Below are 13,440 nucleotides of genomic sequence, written 5' to 3'. Positions count from 1 at the left end.
GAAAGAATAATCCCTTCACCAAATGGTGCTTGTGAGAGAATTGGATATCCATAGGCAAAAGAATGAAAAAGGAACCCTATCTCACACCATATACCAAAATTAACTCAGGGACCAAAGACCTAAATATAAGAACCAGGACTATAAAACTCCTAGAAGAAAATGTAGGGATGCATCTTTGGGCTCTTGTCTTGGGTAATGGTTTCTTGGACTTTATATCCAGAGCACAAGCAATGAAAAAAAAAAAAAGATAAATGGGACTGCTTCAAAATTAAAAGCTTTTGGTGCACAAAAGTAAACGGACGGAGGCGGGCGGAGACCTGCCTCCCGGGCAGCGGCCCAGCTTGGCGGCTCCGACATTCCCGCCCCCCGCAGATCCCGGGGCTTTACGGAGAACCGAGCTCGGCCCTGCGGCGGTGGCGCCGAGGGTGCCGCTCGGAGAGAACACCATGAGGCCGGAGACGGAGCCTCGGCTGGAAGCGAACCTTCCGCGTCCTCCACGAGCCCTTCCACCTGTGCCAAGTAAAAGTGCTGTTCAAGATGATATTCCACTTAATCGCCCTAAGAAAAAGAAGCCCAGAACAAAAAGCGCGCTAGCTAGTGCCTCTTTGGAAGGCCTTGTTCAGGCTGCTATTCATAGGACATCTGAGGACAGTGAGCCCCCAACTAAAGAACCTCTAGAACATCCAGAAGCTCCAGTCCAAAGGAGACAAAAGAAGACAAGACTATCTCTTGAATTGGAGACTTCCTTCACCCAAAAGATATCTAGTCCATTTTTATTACGAAATGAAAATGGTATTGATGGGGAGCCAGCTGAAGAGGCAGTTTCTCAAAAACCTCGAAAGAAGAAAAAGAAAACTCAGCCAGCAGAATTACAGTATGCAAATGAGCTAGGAGTAGAAGATGAAGACATAATTACTGATGAGCAAAGTGGTCCAGAGCAACAGTCTGTATTCACTGCACCCACTGGCGTTAGCCAGCCTGTAGGCAAAGTATTTGTGGAAAAAAGCCGCCGATTCCAGGCCGCTGATCGTTCAGAGTTGATAAAGACCACAGAAAATGTAGATGTGTCCATGGACCTGAAGCCTTCCTGGACGACCAGAGATGTTGCACTTTCAGTACACCGGGCTTTCAGGATGATTGGTCTCTTTTCTCATGGCTTCTTGGCTGGCTGCGCTGTGTGGAATATTGTTGTGATATATGTTCTAGCAGGAGATCAACTATCTAATCTCTCAAACCTTCTGCAGCAATATAAGACTTTAGCATATCCATTCCAGAGTCTTCTCTACATGCTTTTGGCTCTAAGTACAATTTCAGCTTTTGACAGGATTGACTTGGCTAAAACATCAGTAGCCATCCGAAGTTTTCTTGCCCTGGATCCAACAGCTTTAGCATCTTTTTTGTACTTTGCTGCTCTTATACTATCCTTGAGTCAACAAGTGACAAGTGACAGAATCCACCTTTACACACCTCCTTCTGTTAATGGTAGCCTCTGGGCAACAGGAAATGAGGAACAGATTCTCCAACCATGGATTGTGGTGAATCTAGTGGTGGCCCTGCTGGTTGGATTATCTTGGGTTTTTTTGTCTTATAGACCAGGCGTGGATCTTAGTGAAGAGTTTATGTTCTCCTCTGATGTGGAAGAACATCCTGATAAAGGAATGAAAGCCTCTTCATAATACCAACTCATCTTCAGAGTATTAATGACCCAGTATTTAAAATTTCTCCTAGTCTTGTTTTTAAATGTATTTTTATATGGCATGTATATGTGTATTTGTAATTGACTTTCTGATTGTATTATACTGAAGAATTTCACAAGATTATGAAAAATGTTAAAATCGTATCTGCTATTTATATCCCAACATTAATTTCTGTAGCATTATCATCTTACTAACAAATGAGATAAGGTAAAAACCAGCATGTAAATGCATTTATTTTCCTGTCATTTCAAAATAGTTGCATTTATAATCATTATCTTAAAAAGCATGAATATAGAAAAAATCTGTAACTTTAGTGCTATAAAATGTGTATCAGGTTTAGACATAAACTTAGGGAATAGTTAAGGGAGAAAAGGCCTTTATTATTTACTTTTGATGTCTCCTTACTGAATAAATTGAAATATGAAATATTTCTTTTTTGAAACTGACTTAGTGGGTCATGTATCATGTAATAATTTTATTATAATGTAATTTAGTTTGGAATATGCTTTACACTTCATGGCTAATAAAAAGGACATGTATCTTTTTGTTTAAAAAAAAAAAAAAAAGTAAACGGACGACCTACCCAATGGGAGAAAATATTTGGAAAATGCGTACCTGACTATAGCTTAATATTCAAAATATATAAAGAAATCCTAAAACTTAAGAATAAAAGGCAAACAACCCAGTTAAAAATGGGCGAAAAGACTTGAATAGACACATCTCCAAAGAGCATATACAAACAGCTAAAAAGCACATGAAAAGTTGCTCTACATGACTAACTGTTATTGAAATGCAAATCAAAGGCACAATGAAATATTATTTCACACACTATAGAATGGCTTCTTTTTTTAAAAAAAATTGTGGATAAATAGAAACACTCATTTCTGGCGGGAATGTAAAATTAAAATGATGTAGCCACTGTGAAAGAGAGCTTGGCAGTTTCTCAGGATACTAAGTATAGAATTACCATATGATCCACCCATCCCATTAGTGGTAAGTACCCAGAAGAATTGAAAGCAGGAACTTGAACAGATATTTGTACACCAATGTTCATAGCAGCATTATTCACAATTGCAAAAGAGGAAAGAAACCCTAGTGTCCATCAATTGATAAATGGATAAACAAAATGTGGTATACATATAATGGAATATTATTCAGCCATAAAAAGGAATGAAGTCCTGATATATGCCACAATATGAATGCACCTTGAGGATATTATGCTGAGTGAAATAAGCCAGACACAAAATGATAAATATTGTGTGCTCTCATATAAGAATTCATTATAATGAGCAAACTCATAAAGTTAGAATTTAGAATATTCTAGGTATTTCTAGAATTTCAGGTGATAGATTGTAGTTAAAGAATGTGGAACTGATATTAATTTGTAAAGAATTTCTGTTTAGGTTGATAATAAAAATTTAGAAATGGTTGGTGGTTAACGTAGCACATTACTGTGAGTGTGATTAATAGTACCAAATTATATAGGTGAATGTGGTTAAAAGGAAAAACTTCAGGTCATAAATGTTACTAGAATAAAAATTAAAAGATATAACATAGGATTGCATAACACAGTGAGCCCTATTGAAGATGGACTATAGTTAATAGTACAAGTGTAAGAATGCTGAGTGTTCTTTCATGAAATATAACAAATGTACAACACTAACACAAGGTATTAATATAGAATAGTATATGGGAAAATACACCTAATGTAAATTATGGATGATAGTTACTAGTACTATTTTAACATTTTTCATCAATTGTTACAAAGGTAACTACTGTTTAAAAAAATTAGCACAAATACAAAAAAGTGCTATCATCAATTGTAACAAATGTTCCACACCAATGCAAGGTGGGTTGATATATGGGAATCCTGTTTTTATACTTGATTGTTTTGTAAACACCCAACTTTTGTAGCAAATGTTTTTTTAGAAAAAAAGATAGCAGGGACTCATGGTGGTTCAGGAGAGAAATGAGACAGACCAGAAGCTTTGGCTTCCCTAGAAGATCTAGCTGAGGAAGACAGATATCTTCATGTTTTTCCTGGTTATTTCACCATGGTATAAAACAATCCTTCTCTGCTGTCCAACAGGAGCTCTAAAGTTGTTGAACCAGACTGCTTCTTGTATGGCCGAGGACTCAGTGGCCATCAGTCAAGGCAAGTGTTAGTCTGTACATGGCCAAATATACTTGCACCAATTCTACTGTGGCATAACCCTCTCTAGTCCTGATCATCCCACAGCCAGTCAGTGCTACTAGAAAACAACCTGAAAACAAACTTTTCCTGTTGGAGAGTCACTCTTTCTTCATAGTGTCAATCCATTGTGGAATATGTGAGAACCATATTCCCATTGGTCTGGGAGCCTCTGGAAGTCTTCGCATCTACACACTCTCTCAGACAGTGCATAATTCCCTTTAAATTTCTTCAAAGGAAGATTGGTTTTCTCCCTAACCTTAAAATGCTAGACCTTTTCAACTCCTCTCCATGCTACCATTTCCCCATCACAGCACCACAGTTGGCGTCCTCATACAAATGATGTCATTTATCTCCAGTACATTCACCTCTGGCCATCTGAGACCTCAGCTTCTACGGCTACTTTTAAAATTCTTATTGAAATTCTCTCCCCCCACTCCACCTCTGCCCTTATTTTGCTTCATGTGGCCTTTCTTGAATCTCCATTGGTTTCTCAGACTCTTCTTTATTTTCCCTCACTGACTCATCCTTCTTGGCTCCACTCTCTCACGTAACTTTTCCCCTGTGTTTTGTCCTCAAAGCTCCTCATATCTCATGTCTAGACACTCTCCTGAAAGAGCTCATTTATTCCCATAGTTTTAACTATCACTTCCATGTGGATGACTCATCCGTTATTTTCCCAGACTCAATATCTCCAGCTCCAGACCTATACTTTCTGCCTCTAACTTCACCTTTCCCCAATAAGGGTAATAGCACCAAACCCTGTTACCTAAGCTAGAAATTTGAAAGGTAGCTTTGATTCCTTGCTTTCTCTTTTTCTCCAAATTCATATGGCCACAGGATCTTTTGACTCCATTTTCTTCCCTTGATATATCCTCCTCTTTCCATCTTCTGAGTCATCTTCCTAATGCTTGCATCTTATCATGCCATTTCCCTGTTTAAAAGTTATTAATGCATTTCAATTACCTTTTGATAAACTCCAAGTCCATTCTCCTTGGCATCCTATCTTTCCAGAAACATCTTCTCCTATTTTCTCACCCAGACAACTTCTGTTTCAGCCCCATAGGCAACAACCTGTAGTCCCTAGACTATGTCATTATCCTTTATATTTTTGTTTCCTCTGCCTGCAATGGCCCCACCATCAAACCCCTCCTTTAATAACCAATCCTGCCTCTTTACCCCTGTCTCTACTTTTCAAAATTCTACTCATTTGAACAGACCAGTTTTAAACGTAACTTCATCCATGACACCATCTTTTCCTAGGCTAAACAGAGTCCACTGCTCCATTTCCTATGGTCCCAAGACTCTTTCCATACCTGTCTCTCTTTTTCTTGTTTAAGTTCTATTACCATTGTAACCAACAATCCTTGAAGCCCTAAATAAGCCTGCTATTATTCCTGACATTTAATATATACTCTGAAAAGTATTAGTTGAACAAAAGAACAATAAATATCTTCTGTTATTTGTCAGATGGAAAGCTCTTCCACCCTCTGCCATTCCTAAAACTGCAAGATTGTAGGAAGACTCTTGATTGGACTGCAGCACAGAGGAATATAATTATTCTAGTAGAACTAGATGAAATGGGACAATTGGGGGAGTAAAAATAAGAAGATACACATTTTCATGGATATTTTACACCTCAGGTTCATAATTAGGGAAATAGTTGAGTGAGAGGAAAATAAAAATAAAATCATGCATGATTAGTAGAGATTGTCCAGCAGAAAATGCAGATGTCATCCCATACCAAACTAATCTGTGATGGTGATGGAGGCCACAAGACATTCAGTATTTTAACAAGGCTTTACTCTGTCAAATGCAATTATGTTGAAATATAGTTATCAAAATAATTTTAAATTATAAATCATAGCATTAAATTACAACTAAATTATAAGACCTATTGGTGAGTTGAATGACTATTTCAGTAGTGGTGAACATACACAATATTTTGATGTATTTTCACCAACCCATAATATGAATTGAAGACACCCGTGATTTCTATTGGCGAGAAATCATAGGTATTTCTATTACTGCTACAGTTTATTGTCTGTGTTCATATTTGAAAGAAATGCTAAATTTAAGTTCGAGTTTCATAAAAATAAAAATGTATTTTTTCCTAATCCAGTTTGTGAGAAATCTAACCATGGACCCAAAGAAGGACTCCCTGAGAGGTAGATAATACTATCATTTTACTCCTTCCTGAATGAATTACTCTTTGAGAAACTACCTTTGGAGGGAACTCAATAAATGGCCAGGGGACCCTTTGATTCTCTGAATAACCATGCATCTAAACAATATTGTATGGAAATCGAGGTGAACCCTCGTGAAGCACAGATTGAGGCCTGCTTTTCTGTGATGGATTGGTATTTGGGGTACATGGTCTATCTTCCTCAAACTAATTTTAGCCCCTCTGGAAACCTAGCATAGTGCCTTCCATGGAACAGACAATATTTATTTGCTGTGTGGGTAGATTGATGAACCTGTGAAAGAATCATGGTTGCAAAGAGTGCTGCCCTTACATGGAATATTTTATTATTCATTCATTTTTCTCCAATATTCTTTCCTCTCATCTCATGTCATCTTTTCTTAGAGCAGCTGGTTCTGGCCAAGTCTGTTCCTTCAGGTCTTTCCATGGCAATGGCAAAGGGGTTTGTGATGGACAAGTCTGAACCACTTGGCATTCATTGTTGGGTTTTCCATGGAGGAAAACAAGGCTATGTCCCATCAAACATTCTGTCCTCTTTGGCTAATGGAGCCTTTCCTAAACATACTCAGTGAGAGGACAAGTGTCCCCGCATCAGATTTGAGAAGTTTCTACCATTGCAAACAACCATTTTTTTGGATTAATGAGCTGTACAAAGTAAACCAAACCCAAGTCCCAAAGAGAACTGGAAAACACAAAAAGAGGAAGACATGGAGAAAAAAGCACATCTATTCTTATAACCCAAATATGAATATTAATATATTAATAATGTATTTGCTTCAAGATTATATGACTTTTGCGTAGTTCTTCTTTTGTTGTGGGGAATTTTGCCAAGGAAAAGAGGAATTGTACACAATGTATTATTTATGTGTAGGTTACCTTGTTTCCATTCTCCCTCCCCTCTGTTGGTATAATAAAAAGTGTTTATCAATACCATTTTAATGACCATCTATTATCCCATCAATTAAAAGTGTTTTCATTGACATTCATACTGTTTCATCTTTTCATTGTCACAGATAATGCTGCTAAGGACGTCTTTGTATATCCATTTATTTCTCTTCATATTTTTTCCTTGAGATAGTTTCCTAGTAACATAAAAACTGAATCAGAGAATGAAACTGTCTCAAGTTCTGAATATAGATAGGAACCAGGCTGCTCTCAGTATGATATATTATTTTAAGCTTTAATATATTGATGGCTTAATTATCTTATCCAGGGGAAATTCCTGAAGTCCTAAACAACTTTATTTTCTTTCATGCCAGAAAACAAGTCTGCATCTTTTTCAGTGATCACTTGAGAGGTAGTATCATACTTTATAACCTGGTGGTTGGTTCAAAGCACAGACTTGGAGTTAAATGGCCTGGTTTCAAATCCTAACTCTGCCTGCTGGATGATCTTGGGCCAATTGTTTAACCTCTCTGTGCCCAAGTTTCCTCATTTTTAAAGTAGGGATAATAATAGTGCTTATCTCATACAGATGCCATGAGCATTAACTGCTACATGTTAACTGGTTTTACATATAGTATGAATCTAATAATTTAACTATCATTCTTAGTAAGTTGCATGACAGTACATTCCTTAAGATAATTGCCCTATACCTTAGAATCAAAGTGAACTCACAGTCTTACCCACCCAAATCTTCATAGATTTCCCATGAAACTAAGCTTTTACGGGGCATCACAGTTTTGTCCTGCTAAGCTCTTGGCTAAAATGCCATGTTTTAAAAATCAATTTTAGTTGCACAAATAATAAACACAGTAATTTTTTGAAAATGAAACTTGACAGAGCTAAAACCTCCTTGGATCCTTCCCACAGGCCATCCTTTCACTACCTCCCCAGGTGTATTAGTTTCCTGTTGCTCTATAACAAATTACCACAAGCTTAGTGGCTTAAAACAACATGAATTTATAATCTTACAGTTCTGGAGGTCAGAAGTCCAAAACTACGTCCAGCAAGCTAAAATCAAGATATCAGTAAGGCATTGTTCCTTCAGGAGGCTCTAGGGATTCACACATTTTCTTGTCCTTTGCAGCTTCTAGAGGCTACCGCCATACCTTGGCTCATGGTCCCCTCTTCCATCTTCAAATTGCATCAGCCCAACCTCTGATTCTGTTCTTCCGTCTTCCTCTCATTCTGATCCTCCTGCCTTCCTCTGTTAAGAGCTTTATGATTACATCAGGTTTATTCAGGTCATCCAAAATAATCACTCAATCTCAAAGTCTTAAGTTTAATCACCCCTGCAAAAGTTCTTTTGCCATGTAATGTAGCATATTCATAGGTTTCTGAAATTAGGACATCTTTGGAAGCCATTATTCAGCCTACTGCACCAATGGTTAGCATCCTTCTAGACTTCTAGACTTTTCCACACCCAGTGCATTTTACATTCACATTTATGGAACCATAGAAGGTAGAGATTGTTTCTCAATGGGGAGAGGAGTGTTGTGGTGCATTTGCTGCTTTTCACTATATACTGATCCATACACTATTACTCTGCAACTTACTTTTTTCCACTCAATATTTTCTTGGAGATCAATGAATATTAATATATATGCATCTAATTAATTTATTAAATCTGGCTTATGGTAGTCCCTAATATGGACATAGTACAGATTACGAGCCAGACCATTGTGTAAGATATTTAATTTTTTCTAATTTTTCATTATTATAAACAATGCTGAAATAAACATCATCATAACTGCTTAGAGTATTTCTCCTGGGTAGCTAGAGAGAGGTAGAATTACTGAATCCTAAAGTAGAGATATTTAAAAATGTAATAGATATGGCTAATTTCCCTCGAAAGAGGCATTGCTGGTTAACATTCTCTGCCATGCAGGAGAGGACATATCTGCTGCTTGAGACTTTGCACCTATGGAATGTGCATGGTAGTTTCATATGATTTGAGCATGTAAATCCTCTGGATCTATTGGACTTCAAATTAGAAATGAGATGTGATTAATGAGGGTTTTATTAATAAATTAAAGAAAAAGTAAGATAGTACCTGCAATTTTCCCCCCTCTAATTTCTAAAATTCATTCCAACTCTCATCCTGAAGGCCACTGCTGACTTGCCTAACATCATGCCCAGACTCACCCAGACTTATGAGCCGTACTTTGCAGTTGCCCCTGAGCTAAATGCTCAGACTGGCTGCCCAGTGGGCACTGTGCCACACTTGACTTTCATTCTACATGTTTAGCTGATTCTTTTTTTCCAAGACAGAGACTCTATCATGATGATTCACTGTGACCAAAGACCCAAGTTCCAAATTCTTATTGGAAACACTCCATTTACTTTTCCCCTGTGTCATCATTGTATGTATGATTTGAGTGAACTTACTGAAAGCACACTTTTAAACACACACAACAACAGCCAATTTGTTGAAAACTGAATAAAGAATTTAAAAGCCTTTAAAACCTGGAAGCCGGAGGTGGTGTGAAACTTGTTGAGTATAAAAGGGATACATTTAACCCCCACACTTAATTTATGGCAAGTGACCTCGACAATTACGTAGGTGAAAAAGTACACGAGTTTCAGTTAAACATGAACTCAGCGTTACTTATAAAATCTAAGACGATCATAATCTTCATTCATGCAAACCTTTGACCCAAGAAGCAAAAGTCCCACCACTATCCTCTGTACCAGAAAGATCATCCCCAAAAGACTGGTCCATTACTGAGAAGCACATTTTAAAATGCGCATCACCAAAGTGGAGTAGGACCAGAATTGTCAGTGTTTGAAAAATCATGCCATTTGGGAAATATTTAAAGGAATTGAAGGTACTGGGCCAGAAGAAAATAAATAGATAAGCCATAATGGTCATGTATTTTTTCCAGCACAATACTTAGCAGAAAGTATATACCCTACAAAACCTGTTGAATGGCTGCATAAGTGGTTGAAGTGGGATTAGATATGGTCAGTGTGGAATCAATCAGAATGGCAAGAAGTGTTATTTGATCATCTGCGAAGAGAAGAATTTTCACAGTAATTGCTGACACTTCTTTGTGAATTCCCTGTCATGTATTAAGGGCATGGTGGAGGTGATTCATTCCTGAGTTGGGAGGTTGGAACATATCATTTCTTAAACTCCTTCCAGTTTCAAGGTACTACTATTCTGATCTGCCTTATTTTTGCAAGTTACTGCTAATGATGTAACCATATGGTACAAACAAGGAGTTGTCTTGGGTATCTTTAAAGTAGGACTGAGAAAGAGATATTAGGAGAGAGAATGGAGCTCAGGTTTGGCAATGGGAGGTGAAGGCAATTCTCAATTTCAATAGAAGCAAAGAGCCCTCCTCTAAACAAGAGCTGCTGCTCTAAGCAAGGCATGTGGGCACCCAAAAGCCAGGACATCATCACAAACCAGACAGGAAGAAAGAGCTCCTCATCCAAGGCATTAGACATGATAAATGGAGAACCAAAGAAATGAGAGGGCCCATGGCTCTTGGAAAATCAGCTACTGATCTAAAACCCGAGGAGTCCAGACCTACCCTTCTTCATGAGATTAAGACAGTTTCTTTTATTTTCAGTTTGTTAAATGTAGATCATGAATACATGCAGATTTTTATTAAATGCCTTTTTTGTATCTCTGCAATGATGCTGTTAATGTGCTGAAATATGACTGATTTTCCAATATTAAACTAAACTTACACTTCTTATGTTGAAGGACTTGATTCAATGGTATTTTGTAAAAGTTTTTACGATTACGTTTATAAATGAGCATGGGCTATAATTCTTCTTTCATATTTTGAAATCAGTGTGATGCTGGCTTCATAGAATGAGAAAAATTTGCCTCTTCTCTTTTCTCATCATCTTTGGTTTTTAGCCATTTTTATGATGCGATTTTCTCTGGATTTATCTTGCTTCTTGAATTTCTGCCTTGATATTATTTGTCTGTTTGGAAAATTACCATTTTCTTTTCAAATACTGCTTCTGCACTATTCTCTTTCTTTTATTCTTCTGGAAAGAACCCCATTACATGGATTAAGAACTTATCACTGCATTTCCTGTGTCTCTTACCTTTTCTTCTGTATTTTTCAATCTTTTTTTCTCTATGTCTCTTTATTATTTTCTTAGAATCTTTCTTTCAATTCCCTAATCTTCCCTTATTCTTTAACATGCTTCAGTCTTTCCAATGTGTCCCTAATTTTAGTTATTGTATTTTCCAAGGTTAGAATTTCCTTTTGGTTATTCTTACATTTCCCAATTTTTTGTCAAAACTCTGCATCTTTTCTTGTATCTCCTTGACCACTTTAGCATTGTAACTTTTAAATTCTATGCTTAATAATTCTATTATCCCAAGGCCCCTTGAGTCAGTTTCTAATTTTTTTTTCTTGTTCCCTCCTATGCCTTGTTAGTTTTGATTGACTGCCTCATATATATGAAAACTATAAAAATAATTTAAAACCTTATCTTTTTAGAGAGTAGATTTACTTTTGCTTGTATCAAGCAGCCAAAGGTATCAGCATTCTAGAATCAGTTTTAAGGCTTGGTATGATCCTAAACTGGGCTTCAGGTCCTTAGGTCATTCTCCATTCCATCCACCACTATTCCTAGGGAGCAGTACTTTGCTCTCCCACTTAAACCTTGAAGCATGGGTAGTTACCAGGACCTTCCCCTAGGAGGATCCTGGATTCTTGTTTTTCTCCCACTTACCTCATGAATATGGCAACAGCTCTGAATATCTACTCAGACTCTCAGCCTCCACTTCCAGAATTGGCATTCACCCCTTAGGGCAAAATGGATCCCAAATGCTTAAGCCATATCACAGGGTTTCTGGCTTCTTCTTGATATAGGCTCTGTAATTATACACTCACTTAAAAACTTTCCAATATCCTCTGTTTGATGATGGACTTATTTTTCAAATTTTGTCCAGCTCTCTAGTTGTTTTCAATAGAGAATAGGTCCAAATCACCAGGTCCACCATTACAGAAAGTGGAAATGTGAAGCCCGTTTTTCAAAAGTGTAGTTTTTTCATTATGAAAAGGCTTAGATTTTATAAAGCTATTCCTAAGAATTTTTACTTTTTAAGTTCAGAGTGGTGTTGAACAAGGAGCCATAGGATTCATGTTTATGGGAAGTTAATTTGCAAGAGAAGAACTATATTCGATGGATTTGTTAAGACTCATCCTACTCTGTTTAACATTTGTCATTCTCTCATCGCTTTCATTTTTTTCAAAATTTCTCTACTTTTATTTTCATTGTAATCATATACATGGGGAACATGGAATTAGTCAAAAAGTCCCTTAAGGACAGGTTAGTAGGGACATTTTTTAAAACTTCTTATTTTGAAATCATCATAGATCCATGGGAAATTGCAAAAATAGTATGTAAAGTTCCATGTACCCTTCACCCAGCTTCCCTCAATGATATCATACAATATCAAGAGTAAAAATTGACATTGATACAATATTGTTAACTAGATCACACACCATGTTCACTTTTGCCATTTTTCCATGCATTCATTTGTATCTTTGCATGTGTGTGTGTATGTGTTTGTCTGGTTCTATGATGCTTTATCTTATGTATAGATTCAGGGAACTACCATCACAATCAAGATATAAAAATGTTCCATCACCACAAAAAACTCTTTCATGTTACCCCTATATATTCACATGCCCCACAAGCCTATCACCTGAAAACCACTAATCTGTTCTCCATCTCTGTAGTTTTCTCATTTCAAGGATGTTATATAAATATAGTCATACAGTATTACCCTTTTGAGGTTGATTTTTTTCACTGAGGAAAATTCCCTTGAGGTCCATCCAGTAACACCAATTTTCCTTAAACTAGCATCATCTCTATCATATCCTTGAAAGGTGACATTTTTCCATTTCCTTCCTTTTGCAAATTGAGAAACAGAGACGAAAGTATTACAACAAACTGTCAAAATCCATAGTTTTGACAGTGAATGATTTCTGGACAATATATTGTCCATATTGACAGCTTTCTGTACAATAGAGTTCAGAGTTACTCACAAATAGATTTTGTTTCTCCTCTGACCATTCATTGTTTCTTTCTTTTTTTTAAAGATGTATTTTATTTATTTCTCTCCCCTCCCCGCCCCCCCCCCCATTGTCTGTTCTCTTGTGTCCATTTGCCTTGTGTTCTTCCGTGTCCGCTTGCATTCTCGGCAGCACCAGGAACCTGTGTCTCTTTTTTGTTACATCATCTTGCTGCATCAGCTCTCTGTGTGTGCAGCACTACTCCTGGATGGGTTGCACTTTTTTCACACAGGGCAGCTCTCCTTGCAGGGCACACTACTTGCGCATGGGGCTTCCCTGCATGGCATGGCACTCCTTGTGCATAGCAGCACTGCACATGGGCCAGCTCACCACATGGGCTGGAAGGCCCTGGAT

General features: G+C 37.4%; 1 protein-coding gene across 1 annotated transcript; it reads left to right on the top strand.

Annotated features, from left to right (window-relative positions):
• The first annotated feature begins 313 nt into the window (after positions 1-313).
• Positions 314-2,143, top strand: LOC101444393 (transmembrane protein 237-like). Its single transcript, XM_012517991.4, has one exon. It carries the CDS (start codon positions 447-449, stop codon positions 1,674-1,676), a length of 1,230 nt encoding a protein of 409 aa, XP_012373445.1. The 5' UTR covers positions 314-446; the 3' UTR covers positions 1,677-2,143.
• The last annotated feature ends 11,297 nt before the right edge of the window (positions 2,144-13,440 follow it).

Source organism: Dasypus novemcinctus, chromosome 4 (assembly GCF_030445035.2).
Source record: "Dasypus novemcinctus isolate mDasNov1 chromosome 4, mDasNov1.1.hap2, whole genome shotgun sequence".
Classification (NCBI taxonomy): domain Eukaryota; kingdom Metazoa; phylum Chordata; class Mammalia; order Cingulata; family Dasypodidae; genus Dasypus; species Dasypus novemcinctus.
This window is presented reverse-complemented; position numbering and strand designations above follow the sequence as displayed.

Coding starts and splice junctions, on each gene's coding strand:
- LOC101444393 (XM_012517991.4), top strand. CDS start 447: ATGAGGCCGGAGACGGAGCCTCGGCTGGAAGCGAACCTTCCGCGTCCT.